The following is a 16,812-nucleotide window of genomic DNA, read 5'->3' on the forward strand; positions in this document are numbered from 1 at the left end:
GTACCCTGGTTCTTGAGCCTTGAATCAACAGACACAGTTCCTCTCTATCTACTCTCACAATAACTGTCCTGATCTCTAGTGCTCTCTACATGGAGTTTACATGATATCCCTCTCACCATCTGAATTTCCTTCCATATGCCAACTTGGGGGTTGGAAAGTTAATTGCTTCTGTAAATTACCTCTAGTGTATAGGTGAGTAGCAGAATCTGGGAAGAGTTGAAGAGAAAATGGGATCAACAAAAATAGGATTAGTGTTAATAACTCTAGAGTGGTTGATAGTTGGTGTGGATTAAGAGAGCTGAAGGCTCTGTTTTGTCCTGTCTTTCACACTCCAACTCTATCAGATTTCCTCACAACCTCCTCTTAACTAGGAGAGGACCAGCTTTCAACTCCACCTAGGTAATTTAAGTTTCTTAGCCTTGAAATCTTAATATGTAAAGAGCTTTGAGGTGTCCTAGAATGAAAGATACTCTTCAATTGCAAGAACAATAGAATTCTTCAAACAGTGTTAGTTTTATATAGCAAGTTTAAGTGGAAAAACTTGAGTTGGTCAAGAATCAGTGGAGGTTAACAGGGCACCGGAAATTAGGGAATGAGAGAATGTCATGGTTCCATTCAGGCAAGGCCATGCTGGTGCAGAGCCAAAGGGAGAACTGCAGCATGAGGCATGTATAGGATAAACAGAACTACTGCAGTATATGTTAATACAGGCACTGGACTCCTCAACCTCAGATCATGCAGATTTTCTTTAAATTAAGATGAAGCAATTCACACATTTCATGCATACTTTTGCAAGAAAAATGTATGCGGATCAGAGGCTACATAAAGAACTGAATTAATAGAAATATATGTTCTAACTGTGTTGTACTTACTTGCATGCCTCTGTTCACAAATGGCCACCTGAACTAGAAAATATGGAGGACTGGCTAACCATGATTGAGTAATATCCATACTGTCAAAATAACTGGGGTTGTAACAATAAAGTAAACTAGCTTGACATGACTTTAAGCTCTCGATTATTTAAAAAACAACATTTCTTCAGCAAATTTGTCAAGACTTTAGAGAAGTACAGGCAAGGGATAACCATATTCTGTGCACCTCAATCATCTGAAGTACAGGTATAGTAGATAGTAAGAAACTTTTCTCCATAGCAGAGATTTTTCAGATCAAAGGACATTGGTTTAATATGAGGTTTAGAGGGTCTGAGGAAGAATATTTTCACCACAGATAGTTGCAATTTGGAACACTCTGCTTAAGAAGGTGGTGGAGCCAAGTTCAGACTCTAAAGAAGCACCTGAATGAGCACTTGAATCATTAAGTCATAGTAGGCATTGAACTAGGTGCTGGTAAATGGGATCAACATACATAAGTATTTGTCAGCTGGCATAGGGACAATGGGTACAGGGCTGCCCTCTGTGCTGTATGACTCTAAAAAATTTATGACAATATTATCTTCCTGCACTTGCACTTCAATGCCAACATTTTCCTGTCATCAGCATCAGCAAGAGTGATCAAACTAAAAAAGAGCTTAAGAAGTTTATATGAAAGAGCAGACATTCTCTGGACAGTAAAAAGCACCAATGGACACACTGTAGACTGCTGTTTATTAATTACAGCTCCACCTTCAATACTATAATTCCAAGCAAACTCATCTCCAAATGCCTAGACCTAGCACTCAGCACTTCCCTTTGCAAATGGATCCTTCTTTGACTTCCCAACCGGCAGTCCACAGCAAATAAGAATAGGCAACAATATATCCAGCACAGTTACTTTCAAGATTGGTGCTCCACAAAACTGTGTTCTTGGGCTTCTTACTCTATTCACTATGCACTCACAACTCTCTGGCCAGATTCTGCTCTATCTCCATTTACAAGTTTGTAGATGATACCACCATAGTGGACAATATCTCAATTAATGATGAATTGGACTACAAAGCAAGCAGAGAACTGGGTGACATGGAAGCATGACAACAACCTCTCCCTCGATCTCAGCAAAATAAATGAGCTGGTCACTGACTTCAGGAAGGTGGGTGGTGCGCATGCTCCTGTTAACCATCATTGCTGAGTTTGAAAGGGATGAGAGCTTCAAGTTCCTCAGACAGTACATTGTTAATAGCCTGTCTTGGATCAACCATGTAGACATCACAGCCAAGAAAGTTTACTGGTGCCTCTACTTCCTCAGGAGGCTAAAGAAATTTAGCATGTCCTCATTGACCCTCACCAAATGCTCTACCCATAGCTGCAAGAAAATATACACAGTCGTGAACACAATTCAGCACATCATGAAAAGCCACCTCCTCTCCATGGATTCTGTCCACAATTCTCGCTGGCTTGGTAAAGTAGCAATGCTAGACATTTGCTTCTCTCTCCCCTCACATTGGGTAGAAAATACAAAAGCCTGGAAGGTTGTGCCACTAGGTTCAAGGACAACTTCTATCCCATTGTTATAAAACTAATGAATGATCCCCCAGTATCTCAAGATGGATTCTTTACCTTACAATTTACCTCTTGAAAGCCTTTCACCTTATCGTCTACCTGCACTGCACTTTCTCTGTAACTATAACATTACTCTGCATTTGGTTAGTATATTACCTTGTACTACCTCAGCGCATTGCTGTCATGAAATGATCTGTATAGGTGACAAGCAAGTCAAGTTTTTTACTGTACCTTGGTATGTGACTATAATTTACAAATTTAAACCAATTTTTACTTGTCTGTTCATTTTAACTGCTCCCACAATAACAACTTTTTTCACTCCACATTTCTACACACCTCATGAGTCCATTAAAATCTATAAATAGTCGCACAAATCAAATACAAATATGGTTTAGATGCAACATATTCAGTGATTTTATCTTAGCGTATGGGGGTAACTCTAGAAGTTTAGCAGAGATCAGGACTACCAATGATAGCCACTAAGACCTATCTTTTAGAACTAATAAAATAAGTCACAGAGGCTCTTGAAAATATGACGAATGTCCCTCTGAACTTTCATCAGTAGCCAAAGTGTGTACGGCATCAAAAAGTGGTGATTTTTTTTTTAGTACCAATGATATGGGTAGGAAAATGGATGAGATTCTGCAGAGTATGGGGAAGTAGATAGGAAGCTAAACTGGAGGACTTCAGGTGTAGTAACCTCAGGTTTGCCAACTGTGCTATGTGCAAATAGGACAATATAGCTGAAGAACTGGTGTGGAGGTACGGTTTCAGATTTGTGGATCATTAGAATCTCTTATGGGGAAGGTATTGTGGCTATAAGAAGTATTCAACCCCATTGAAAGCTTCCATGTTTATTGCTTTACAACATTGACTCACAGTGGATTTAATTTGGCTTTTATTGACACTGATCAACAGAAAACACAATGACTCCAAGCATAAAGTCAAAGCTACATTGGAATGGCTTAAGAACAGCAAAGTTAATGTCCTGAAGTGGCCAAGTCAGAGTCCAAACTTCAATCCAATTGAAATTTATGGCTGGATTTGAAAAGGACTGTTCACTCACGATCCTCATGCAATTTGACAGAGCTTGAGGAGTCTTGTACAGAAGAATGGGGAAAAATTGCAGTGTTCAGATGTGCAAAGCTGATAGAGACCTATTCACAGAGACTAAAGGCTGTAATTGCTGCCAAAGGTGCACCTACTAAATACTGACGTGAAGGGGGTGAATACTTATGCAATTAATTATTTTGTTTTATGTTTGTAATTAATTTAGATCACTTTGTAGAGATCTGTTTTCACTTTGACACAAAAGAGACTTTTCCTGTTAAACAGTGTAAAAAAAAGCCAAATTAAATCTATTGTGATTCAATGTTGTAAAATAATAAAACATGAAAACTTACAGGGGGTGGGGTAAATACATTTTATAGGCACTGGTAACCGTGCAAAAGGGGCAGATTATACCTGAAATTGAGAGGGACCAATAAACAATATCCTTGCAGGCAGATTTGCTAGAGCTTGTGCGGAAGGTTTATCAGTGGCTGGAAACCAAAATGATAGGTTAGAGGATGGAGCAGTTGGTGTAAAGGTAGATGCTGTGCGAGGAGAAACTGTGAGGAAGGATACGCACTCATAGGGCATAACTGTATTCAGTGGGATGGGTTGCAGCTCAGCAATTTTATTGCAAGAAGTATCAGGAACAACGGTGATGAACATAGAAAAACTACAAAATTGTGGCAATTAGAAAGACTTGGCTGTCTGAAGGGCATGCATGGCAGCTGGATGTTCTGGGGTTTAGATTTTTTTTAAAGGGAGAGGGAGGGAAGTAAAATAGGTGAGGGGAGTGGCATTTCTAATCAGAGAGTATCATTGCTGCAGAAAGAAAGGATGTCATGGAGGTATCATTTACTCAGTCGGTATGGATGAAAGTAAAAAAACAGTAAAGAAACAATGACTCTGTTGGAAGTATTCCATGGACCACCGAATACCAACAATGACACTAAGGAGCATATCAGGAGGCAGATTTCGGAGGTGCAAAAATTAGAGGAATGTTGTCATGGGTAACTTCAACTTCCCTAATATTGGTTGACACCTCCTTAATGCAAAAGGTGTAAATGGGGCAGAATTTGTTAGGTGTGTCCAGGAAGGATTCCTGACACAATGTACAGAATGACTGGAGGAAAAGGCCATGTTGGACCTAGCATTAGGTAATGACTCTGGTCAGGTGACAGATCTCCCAGTGGGTGAGCACTTTGGACACAGTGACCACAACTCCTTAATCTGTACCACAGTGCATGACAGGGATAGGAAAAGAGAAGTATTTAATTTGGGAAGGGTGGTTTATGATGCTATTGGGCAGAAACTTGGGAGCATAAATTGGGAACGGATGTACTCAAAAATGCACACCAGAAATGTGGAGGTTGTTCAAGGAGCATTGCATGGAGGTCTGGGTAGGTTTGTCCCATTGAGATGTGGAAAGAATGTTAGGGTGAAGGAACCGCAGTGGATAAGAGATGTGGAACATCTAGTCAAGGGGAAGAAATCATTCTTAAGGCTTAGGAAGCAAAACCTTATGGGGTTGTGTGGGACAGGCAGGTCATGCCTCAGAAACAAAGGTTAGTAGTAAATAGAATTCATTTTGATCGGAGGTTGATGAACAGCGGTATTCTACAGGGATCTGTTCTGGGACCCCTGTTCTTAGTGATTTTTATAAATGACTTGAGTGAGAAAATGGAGGGGTGGATCACTAAGCTTGCTCATCAGTAAGGTGGCGGGAAGGTTTATGGTGTTATGCATAGTGTAGAAGGATGTAATAGCTTACAATAGGACATTGATAAGATGCGGAGCTGGGCTGAGAAGTGACAGATGGAGAACAATCCACAAAAGAGGGAAGCGATACATTTTGGATGGTCGAACTTAGGGTTAATGTATAGGGTTAATGCAGAATTCTTTAACAGTGTGGAGTAAGAGAGTCCTTCCTAAAATCTAAATAAAAACATTGTGGTGCTGTATTTACGTCATGCTCCTGTTTGTTGAAAATCTAGCGTTAAGTTCAAAGTCACGCTGTTTGTCGAAATTTAGTGCTAAGTTCACAGTCAAGCAATGTTATTGTTAAGTGCTTTTCGTCATGTACGCTGTGCCCATATAATGAAGCAGCCCTTTTAGGTGGAAGGAGGCTCTCTATGATATCATGTAATAAAGTCCTCTAGTCTGAAACAACTCTCTGAGTCAGCCTGATTTATTCTGTCTGCTGCTCCTCAGATTTTTCCCATAACAATTACTATCAGATTATATTATGCAACACTGAGACATTTCACATTCTTCTCCGTCACACATTTAGCCTTCCAAATTCTAACCTTCCCTAGCTCTGCAACTTTATATAATTGGAGTCCTCTAGTATTCATCTGATGACTAATTGGAGATCCTATCACCTCACCATAATATGGACCAAGAGCAAGAAAACGGAACTAGCTCAGGTAGACACGTTGGTCAGCATGGATAAGTCGGGCCAATGGTTCTAATACTGAGTTATATAATTCTATGACCAGTGGCTGGTGTGATTTTGGTTATGTACACCACAGTTTCTCATATTTCCTCCATAAATCTCCCTGTCCTCTTTAAAACACATTTGTCAGAAGAAGTTCCTGCTTTATGTTTGCTTTTGTGGCTCCATGTCAAATATTGTTTGATAATGTTTCCTTACAATGTTCTGGAATACTTTGTACACTTAAGACAATACAAATATTGTAAATACATGAACTTAAATTGTTTTAGATTTCTCTAGTAGAACAGTGCTGTGTAATTGTAAATTGGATTAAGTCTGAGTAAAGTAAATCCAGATTTTTCGGCAGGTTTCTTCTCAGCATTCTTTTCTGACATAAAAAGTCCTTAATACAGCATGTAACATCCAAATCCACTGATAGTGAAATTTTCAACCTCATTGCTCTGAAAACAAAAGTTCATTCTTATTTGCAGAAGAGTCAGTTTTATTCTACCTATTTACCCGAAAACTTGCTACTACTACATCCAGCACTCAAACTGCATTCTCTGTTATCATGGAGATCGGTGACCTCCTACTACATTAAATAAAGCCTCAAGTCTTAATGGCTTTGCCAAAGATAGTTGAGACCTCAGTTACTTTCAGCTTCATAACCTCAGAATTACCCCAGGCTGCTACTGTAAGTTTCTTCTACATATCAGTTTGTTTTTCACTGCTGAAATAGGGTGCTCATCTAAATTGAATCTTTATCTAGTTTCCTTTCATCCCACAGAAACAGAGAGTGCAAGTACACACAGACTTCATCAAAGAGCAGGTGTGTACTGGTTGCACTTATATCCCTATGGTATACACTTGCCAGGAGTGCCTGGTTATACCTTTTCAAAGGTATTTATGTATCTCTCCTGTATGAAGGGCATTCCTCCTGCAAGCATTGTTCTTCAACGCATGTGCTTTTATTTTGATATCCTGGCAGCATACTCTCGCTCACCTCTCACCATGCACAATGCAGCATCCATTCACTTGCAACATCCTGAGAGTGCTGCTAGTTAGTGATATGACCCTTCAAGATCTTCCATCAAACCTCACACCAGCTGTATTGTACTTTACCAGCCGTGAGAACTTGCAATACTTCAATAGAGATATTGTGCTGAAATCAACAATTTTTAAGATAATACCATTCTTTGAAACTTGCCAATTAAAGGTTTTGCTTGTTACGTGATTTTCACAGTTACATTAGGGGTAAATGCAAAACAATTTTAATACAAAGAAGATGGTGTGGAGAAATTTGTTTGCTAAGTTTAGTTATTGGTAGCAAATGATTTCAGGGGTCCAAAATAAACCTTTTCACATTGAAACTTTTTGAGGACCAACTGTGAATAGCTATTTAATAATGAAATTTCAATCACCTTGCATTTAATGTACAACAGTTACTAATGAAAAATAATTAAATTTTCTTATTCACCCAAATGATTGATATATTTTCTTTTCAAATAAGTCTACTAAATTAACCATGCGTATTTCCCACACTGTTATCAGTATTTCTTGGCTGTGTTCAAGTTTATATTTTTGTGTCAGGATCCTCACATATTAGTTTTGCCAATTATAAGATTTACTTTGCTAGATATTTACTATTAATGCCTCGGGAAGTTTTGGACAAAGAGAGGGGATTCTGGGCAGCAGGTTGGATTTGAGGGAATTTTTCAATCAATAATGTAATTATTTTCCCTTTTTAACTTCAATAAACTTACTTCTTTCATTTTCATCTGCACTATCTGAACTCTCCTCCCTTCCCTGGATTCCTATTGGACTTGATGGTGAACTTGAATATTCAGAGGAAGATCCACTATCTTTTGCTGCTGTACGATTGTGCTGTTCTACCTCCATTCGGAGCTCTGAGGAAACAGAAGATAAAAATCACAAGTATATTTTAAACATTAAAATTAAAAGACATCAAAATTATACAAAGTACCTATTTAAAATTGTGGAAATAATCAACTTTGATGGGCATCCATATTGAATCAAAGTAAAGTTACTTACTAATATACATTTTGATAAGTTAATGGTCATGAAAAAAATCAGCTTTACAACTTATTTCAAATCAGCAGCTGTCAATATATAAAACTGTGTAAGTAACAAAATTATTTGATTTTATTTTGATCGGTGAAACAAAATTCCATGACACAATTTTGGCTACTATTTTCCCTCCAATAAGCAGAGAAAAGAAGAACTGATATTTGTATCACTTGTTAAGAAATAAATGAAGTGCAGTGAAATTTTCACAAACATAGGTAGAATAGTTTCCCATGTATGATGTTTGTATTTTTTTAAACAAATCATAAATAGAAATAAGGGTGCTTGAGGATTCTATGGTATAATTATTAATTAAAATGACTCTGAAAAACAAATAGTTCAACTTAAGTGGGATAATAGTTACAAGGTGTCCACAACAGTGAATGAGTTAGACAGCAAAGACATATAAAATAGGTTGTAGACTATCCTGCTAGAGTACCTATGTATAACAGTGGCTACCAAAAGTAGCATTTGCTCACAGTTAGCTACACAGTTAACGTAATGAGGTGACAGTATAAAACACGAGAAAGTCTATCCTAGTATATCGTTGAAGGTTTTATTAATTAAATGCAGATTTTACGACGACTTGTTTTGATAATTACCTGTAGCAGGGTTGCAGTGGATGGAATGAATAGGACCAAAATGACTTGTTGGTGTCACCCTTGCAATTCCAGCAGTAGAAACTGCTGACTGACCCACACTGTTGATATTTCTTCTCTCAGACTTCTCTCTGTCAATCACAATAAAGTTAACTTTAGAATGAAAGAACCTGATGACCAGAAAGTTCAAAATTCCAAGTTTCAGATTAAACAACTGCAAATTGGCAGTTGCAAAGCTGCCCTATATAGATGAACAAATTTTCTTATTGAACTATAATCATTGTCTATGCACTGTGGAAAAACACAGTCATCAGAAATAGAGGTAGCAAAACTCTAAAACTACTCGAGTCAGGTAGTATGCAAAAATATGGGAAAAACACTGAAATTGGAATCTACCTAGCCTACCTAGGCCAGGGTAGAGAAAGCAGGATCTGAGGTTTGACAACCAATTCTCGAGCAGACTGTGATACTGCACGCCCCAGAAATCTGAACTTAACCCTAATCAGCCACATTTCTCAGGACCTGGGAAAATTATCAACTTCAGGAAAATGTGCACTGCTGAATCCAGGAAATACAGTATGTGTACTACTACAGAGCTCCCAATTAGCAATTTCACCTATTTCTCTGTCACACTTCCATTCTCCACCCCTCTTCACTCCCAAGTGTGTGAAGTGCATCCAACTACATCTCCTTGAAGACCATGTTAAGGATCTGGAGCAGCAGCTGAATGTCCTTCAGCTTGGAGAGTGAGCAGATCATTGATCGGAATTATAAGGAAGTAGTCATCCCTAAGTTACAGGAGTTGGGTAGCTGGGTGGCTGTCAGGAGAACGAATGGGATGATGAATAGGCAGTTACCACAGGGTGCCCCTGTGGCTATTCCCCTTAATATTAAGTATACTGCTGTGGGGGAATGACCTCCCTGGGGAATGCCATGGAGACCAGGTTACTGGCACTGAGCATGGATCCATAGCGCAGAAGGGAAAGAGGGAGAAGAGGAGAGTGGTAGTGATAAGGGACTCAGTAGTCAGAGGGACAGGCAGGAGATTCTGTGGATGTGAAGGGGACACCCAGACAGTATGTTGCCTCCCAGGTGCTAGGATCAGAGACATCTCAGATCATGTCCACAGCATTTTGGAGGTGGAGGGAGTGCAGCCAGATGTCTTGGTACATACAGGTAACAATGACACAAGAAGGAAAGGCAAAGAGGTCCTGAAGAGAGAACTTAAGAGTTAGACAAGGGGATGGGAACCAGTGTGAAGGGATTCTGGATAGGACGGATGGTTAAAAAAGAAAGCAAAGATAGTATGCAATCAGAATCTCAGGAAGGGCAAACAGATGATAGGATAAAATTGCAGCCAGCGGGGTGAATATCAGTGCATTAGCGATGCAGAATCAAAATCAGTACTCAGAGTATTAAATCTCAATGCATGGAGTATAAGAAATAAGGTGGATGACTTTGTTGCACTTTTATAGATTGTAAGGTATGATGTGCCCATCACTGAATCGTGTCTGAAGAATGGTTGCAGTTGGGAGCTGAATGTCCAAGGTTACACACTGCATTGGAGCGATAGGAAGGTAGGCAGAGGGGGCGGCATGGCTCTGCTAGCAAAGTGGTATCAAAGGAGGATGAGACATAGGATTGGAAGATCCTTGTGGGTTGACTTAAGAAACTGTAATGGTAAAAGGGCCCTGATGGCAGTTACATACAGGCTCCTAACAGTAGTTGGGATGTGGGTTAGGGTTAGGACTACAGATTACAACAAGAAATAGAAAAGGCATGTCAAAAGGTTAATGTTATGATAGTCATGGGAGATTTTAACATGGGAAAATTAGGTTGGTAATGGATCTCAAGAGAGTAAATTTGTTGAATGCCAATGAGATGGGTTTTTTAGAGCAGCTCATCATTGAGATACCTAGGGGATCAGCTACACTAGATTGGGTGTTATATAACGAACCAGAGATGATTAAGGAGCTTAAAGTAAAGGAACCGTTAGGAGATGGTGATCACAATATGACTGTGTTCAACTTGAAATTTGACAGGGAGAAAGTAAAGTCTGACAGAGCAGTATTTCAGTGGAGTAAATGAAATTACAGTGATATGAGAGAGAGGAGTTGGCCAAAGTAAATTGGAAGGAGATGCTGACAGGGATGGCAGCAGAGCACCAACAGCTTGAGCTTCTGGGGAGAATGAGGAAGATGCACAATAGACACAAAGAAATATTCAAATGAAAAATAGTACAACTGTGGCTGACAATGGAAATCAAAGCTAATGAAAAAGCACAAGAGAGGTATACAACAAAGCAAAAATTAGCAGGAATATAGAGGACTGGGAAGCTTTTAAAAGCCTATAGAAAGCAACTAAAACCATCATTAGTAGGGAAAAGATGAAATATGAAAGTAAACTAGTAAATAATATCAAGGTGGATTAAAAAAAAATAAAAGAAAGATGAGAGTGGATATAGGATGACTAGAAAATGAGGACAGGGAAATAATAATGGGGATCAAGAAAATGGCAGATGAACTAAATGAGTATTTTCCATCAGTCTTCATTGTGGAAGACACTAGCAGTATGCCAGGTGTTGAAGGGTGTAAGGGAAGAGAAGTGAGTGCAATTGAGAAGGTGCTCAAAAAGCTGAAAGACCCAAAGGTACACAAGTCACCTGGACCAGATGAACTGCACCCTAGGATTCTGAAAGAGGTAGCGGCAGAGATTGCGGAGACATTAGCAATGATCTTTCAAGGATCATTGGACTCTGGCATGGTTCCACAGGACTGGAAAATTACAAATGTCTCCCACTCTTTAAGAAAGGAGGGAGGCAGCAGAAAGGAAATTATAGATCAGTTAGCCTGACTCAGTGATTGGGAAGATGCTGGAGCCAATTGTTAAGAATGAGATTATGGGGCACTTGGTGACAAGGACAAGATAGGACAAAGACACCTGTTGGAGATTACAAGTAAGATAGATAAAGGGGATGCAGTGGATGTTGGATATTTGGATTTTCAGGAGGCCTTTGACAAGGTGCCACACTTGCGGATGCTTACCATGGTATTACAGGAAAGATACTAGCATGGTTAGAGCATTGGTTGATTGGTAGGAGGCAGTGGGTGGGAATAAAAGGATCCTTTTCTGGTTGGCTGCAGTGGTCTGTGTTGGGACCACTTTGTTTTATGTTGTATATCAGCGATTTAGATGATGGAATAGATGGCTTTGTTGCTAAGTTTGCAGATGATACAAAGATTAGTGGCAGGGCAGGTAGTGTTGAGGAAATAGGAAGGCAGCAGAAGGACTTAAACAGATTAGGAGAATGTAGAAGAAAGTGGCAAATGAAATACAATGTTGACAAAAGCATGGTCATGTACTTTGGTAATAGAAATAAACATGCAGACTATTTTCTAAACGGGGAGAAAGTCCAAAAATCTGAAAGGCAAAGGGACTTGGGAGCCCTCGTGCAGAACACCCTAAAGGTTAACTTGCAGGTTGAGTCAGTGGTGAGGAAAGCAAATACAATGTTAGTATTCATTTCAAGAGGTAGCGAATATAAGAGCAGAGATGTGAGGCTTTATAAGGCGCTGGTGAAACCTTACCTGAGTATTGTGAAGAATTTTGGGCTCCTTATTTAAGAAAAGATATGCTGGCATTGGAGAGGGTTCAGAGGAGGTTCACAAGGATGATTCTGAGAATGAAAGGGTTATCATATGAGGAGCGTTTGATGGCTCTGGGCCTGTACTCACTGGAATTTAGAAGATTGGGGGTGGATCTCATTGAAACCTTTCGAATATTGAAAGGCCTAGTCAATGTAGCTGTGGAAAGGGTGTTTCCCATGGTGGGGGTCTAGGACAAGAAAGCACAGCCTCAGGATAGAGGGGTGTCCATTCAAAATAGAAATGTGGAAAAATTTCTTTAGCCGGAGGGTGATGAATTTGTGTAATTTGTTTATACAGGCAGCTATGGAGGCCAGGTCATTGGGTGTATTTAAGGCAGAGATTGATAGGTTTTTGATTGGCCACATCATCAAAGGCAATGGGGAGCAGGCCGGGGAGTGGGTCTGAGGAGGGGAAAAGAAGGATTGGCCATGATTGAATGGTACAGCAGACTCGATGGGCCAAATGGGCAAATACTGCTTCTATGTCTTATGGATATATGGTCTAAGTAGATCAAGACCTGCAATAATCATCAGTATTGACCGTATCAATCTTGCTCTTTCCTTTCCTATTGGGGCCACCAATCCTCCATTTCATGGCCTACCTGTCTTGGCCAATCTGTCTGATTACAGCTGGGAATAAGATAAAGGGTTTGACACTACAACTGCTGTAAATTTGAAATAACAGAACATTCCACAAAGCACTCTGACAAGATGATAATAGTTACCTTCTGATAATAAATTTGGCAAGACCTAAAAGTCATTCTTCCTTTGGCATTCTCAAGCATACACAAATCCTGACCAATCTACCCATATCCAAGCAAATAAAAGGGAGATATAAGCAAAGCCATTACACTAAAAGAGTTGCACATGCATTTAAATAAACTGTTTTTGTGCCATCTCAAGAGCTGTGGCAAATACTGTATGCAAAAATGCTAAAGCATTTTCCACATCAGTATAGCTCGGAGTGAATGAAAATCAAAAATATCAAATATGTTGGAAATCTGAAATAAAAACAGAAAATGATGAAGGAAAAATCAGGAATCTGTGTATAAAAACAGAATGGAAAGACCATAAGCAGGAAAGGCAGAAAACAAGTTCCTTTTTGTGCAAAGATATATCCATTGAAAAGGACCGAGCAATACCTCTGATTGAGAAAGGCCAATATATCAGTGAAAAGCTTTCATTGAAGCTATTTGGGTAATATGTGAAAAAAGAGAGAGGAGAGAGACAGCAAAAGAGAAAGAGGGAGAGAGAGGAGAGCAGGGTGAGGGTGGGGGAGTGAGGTGAGAAAGGGGAAGAATGGGGGACCAAGAGTTAAAGTAAAAGGCAACTGTTTCAGGATTGTATATGCTCTGCAAAGTAAACACCCAATCTGTGCTTGACTTCTCCAGTGTACAGAAGAATGCTATATGAGTGCCAAGTACAGCGCAATAGAGTAGGGAAAATGCAAGTAGTTTGTTGCTTCGCTGGATGGTGGAAAAACAAAAGTAAGCAGGAAACAGTTCTGTCCACCATAGCAGAGGGGAAGTCATAGTTAAGGAAGAAGGAAAGGCCAAAGAATTTTGAATTTGATTTTGAATCCTGAAGGAATTTGTTGTTGACCACAACAAGATTGTTCAAAATGGCAGCGGAATGGAGAACTACAGTAACAGATCCCTGCAGACCATGGTTGAATCTCATCTTTGGAACAGATATAGTGGAGAGGAACTGGAAGAAATTAAGTGAAGTCCTTAAAGGAAGAAGGGTTGGAGAAAGTATAGTTAAGATGGTTGTGAAAATCTATCAGCTTGCAGTGGGTTTTGTTTCTAATTTATCCTGTAAGACAAGAAGATACAGACAAAGAAGAGCAAATTTAGAGATGGATCATATGAAGGTGGCAGCTGAGTGGAAACTGGCAGTTAATTGTCAAGTTCTGAAAGAACGTAGGAAGTAGCACATTAAATTTCACAATATATAAGGTTACAACATAGATAGTATTTTCATGTAATTCCATACTGGCTCTCAAGAGTAATTCCATTATTTACATTTTCCAAATTTTTTACTCATAAACTACCTTTGACATACCAATTCTACCCCAATTCTCCTACCATTTGTCAGTGTAAATATACAGGGACTGTAGGAAACCAGGTCACAAGAAGGAAATGACAAACTCCAACAAAGGCACCAGTGGTGAAAATTGAACATGGGTCACTGAAACTGTGAACCAGTAGTAGTACATACTATGCTACTGTGCTAATTTATGGGGTCAGGAACTGTGAAGTCTAAAGGAAGTGGAAGGTATCAGAGGTTTTATGAGAAGAAATTTAGAGTCACTGTCCTCTCTAAGCTGCGCAGGTGCGCAGCCATGCAGTAACTGAAATGCTCCCGCACACTTAGCTTTTGTTGCCACGCAACTGGCATTTTCTTTTATATAACATTTTATTAAAGTGCCACACAACTTTCAGGCAGGGTAAAAAATTTTCTGCTCAGAAATGGTTGGTTTGTATATCTGTTCAAATGCAAGTGAGGGAGGGAGAGAGTGGGAATGTCGCAAGAAACTGGGAAATGATGGGTGGAAGCGACAAATGGCTGAACAAGATGGAATCTGATAGGAGAGGACAGTGGACCATAGAATAAAGGGAAGGAAGTGGGGAGGGTTACAACTGAGAGATGGGTGATGAGCAGATCAAGAAGGCAAAGATGGAGAAAGATGAGCGATGGGGACTGGTGGGTAAAGGGAGGAAAAGGACAGAGAGGAGAGATTATCAAAAATTACAGAAATCAATGTTCATGTTGTCAGGTTGGAGACTACAAGGGTATGAGATGTTGTTCCTCTAATCCAGTTTGCCCACCACTGACTCGTGCATGTTACAATACTTATAAAACATGATATGAAGGCTGCGGTTACTGCAGTGGGATCATCTGCCAGAAATAGCTGAACTGCAGAGAACCAAGAACTGCATCACTATCTACCACTACAACTTCCATTAAATCCCTGATACTTATATTTTGAAAGGAAGTTCAATTCACTCTTCTAGGCAAGTACATGCTCTTTATTGCCAGTTAGAATTTGCATACATAATAGCATGGTTTAAAAGTAATCACTGAAAATAATATTTTAAAAAATGGCCAAAATGCTAGTTTATTTTCGCATACATTTTCAGTACCAATACCTTTCAGGGAAGATTATATATATAATTCTTTGATGTCTATTTTAGATGATCAAACATTCATTTTCTAAAAAAATTGATGTTACAGAGAAAGTTTTCTATTTCATTAAAGAAAGTAACATATGAAGTAATAAACCACTTTTCAAAGAAAACCTTGATTACTTTGTAGGTATACAGCTAAGTGCATTATTAAACAAAGATAACAAACAGATGCTAATTTATCAGACAGTGAGTTGAATGAACTAAATTGATTAACTGAAACAGAAACAGGTGTAAAATGAATCAAACTGGGTGAAGGGCAACCAAACTGAAAGGTGAGGATGTGGCAGATGTGACAGTTTAATCAATTCTTATATTATGACAACAGTGAGTATTGTAACAAGACACTAGGTGGTCATCCTGCAACAGCAAGGTCTCTCCAAAGCAGAATGGAGTTTCAAGATGTGCTGTAAAAAGCTCTTCTGAAGAACCACAGAGAAACAGACAAGGTTGAGGACCAGAAACACAGTGGTAGGCCATGGAAACTGTGTGCAGCAGATGAGAGATACATCAAACCGATGACCCTTCTAAATCAGAAGAAGTCCAGTGCTGCTATCAGCTCCAAACTAACAGAAACCACTGGAACCCAAGTACATCGCTCTACTGTCCAGTGAGGTCTTGTCACAAGTGGTCTTCATGTAAGAGTTGCTACCAAAAAGCCACTCCTCTGAAGTGGAAACAAAGCTAAGAGATTCATCTACACAAGAACTGAGGTCTTGAACATTTCCAGAAATTGCTCTGGACTGCTGAGGCAAACTTCGAAATTATTGGCTCAAACAGGAAGAAGTTTGTGCATAGAAGATCTGGAAAGTGATACATGGATGAGGGTTTGTAGCCAATGGTGAAGCACAGCAGGGGTTCCCTGCAGGTTTGGGGCTGCATTCCTACAAATGGAGTTGGTGATCTGCTCAGAATTAATGGAATCTAAAATGTTGAAGAGTACAACCAGATTCTCAATCAACACGCATGTGATCGGAAGACATGTGATCAGTCTCAGCTTCATTCTGCAGCAGGACAATGATCCCCAAAACATGGCCAAGGTCATAAAGAACCATCTTCAGTAAAAAGAAAAACAAGGAGTTCTGTAACAGATGGTTTTGACCTCCACAGAGCCCTGATCTCAACAGCGTTGAGGATGCCTGGGTTTACCTGGAGAGACAGAAGCAAGCGAGACAGCTAAAGTCTGCAAAAGAACTGTGGCAAGTTCTCCAAGATGTTTTGAACCACCTAGCAGTCGATTTTCTCCTAAAATTGCATGACAGTGCACCTAAGAGAACTGATGAAGTTTTAAAGGCAAAGACTGGTCTCTCCAAATACTGATTTGATTTAGTTATTTTTACTGTTTACTGCTCTTTATATTAAATTTTTTGATCTT

At 39.4% G+C, this 16,812-nt stretch overlaps 1 protein-coding gene across 1 annotated transcript in view; it reads right to left on the reverse strand.

The window, feature by feature from the left end:
• The window catches only part of zcchc14 (zinc finger, CCHC domain containing 14), a 127,038-nt gene that overhangs the window by 15,880 nt on the left and 94,346 nt on the right, over positions 1-16,812 (reverse strand). Inside the window, exons 10-11 of the mRNA XM_059993009.1 lie at positions 8,607-8,734; positions 7,683-7,826 (exon numbers count right to left, since the gene is read on the reverse strand). Of these exons, the coding sequence (XP_059848992.1) occupies positions 7,683-7,826; positions 8,607-8,734 (272 nt within the window). The remainder of the gene's footprint in view (positions 1-7,682; positions 7,827-8,606; positions 8,735-16,812) is intronic.

The sequence above is a fragment of the Hypanus sabinus genome, chromosome 17 (genome assembly GCF_030144855.1).
Source record: "Hypanus sabinus isolate sHypSab1 chromosome 17, sHypSab1.hap1, whole genome shotgun sequence".
NCBI classification, from domain to species: domain Eukaryota; kingdom Metazoa; phylum Chordata; class Chondrichthyes; order Myliobatiformes; family Dasyatidae; genus Hypanus; species Hypanus sabinus.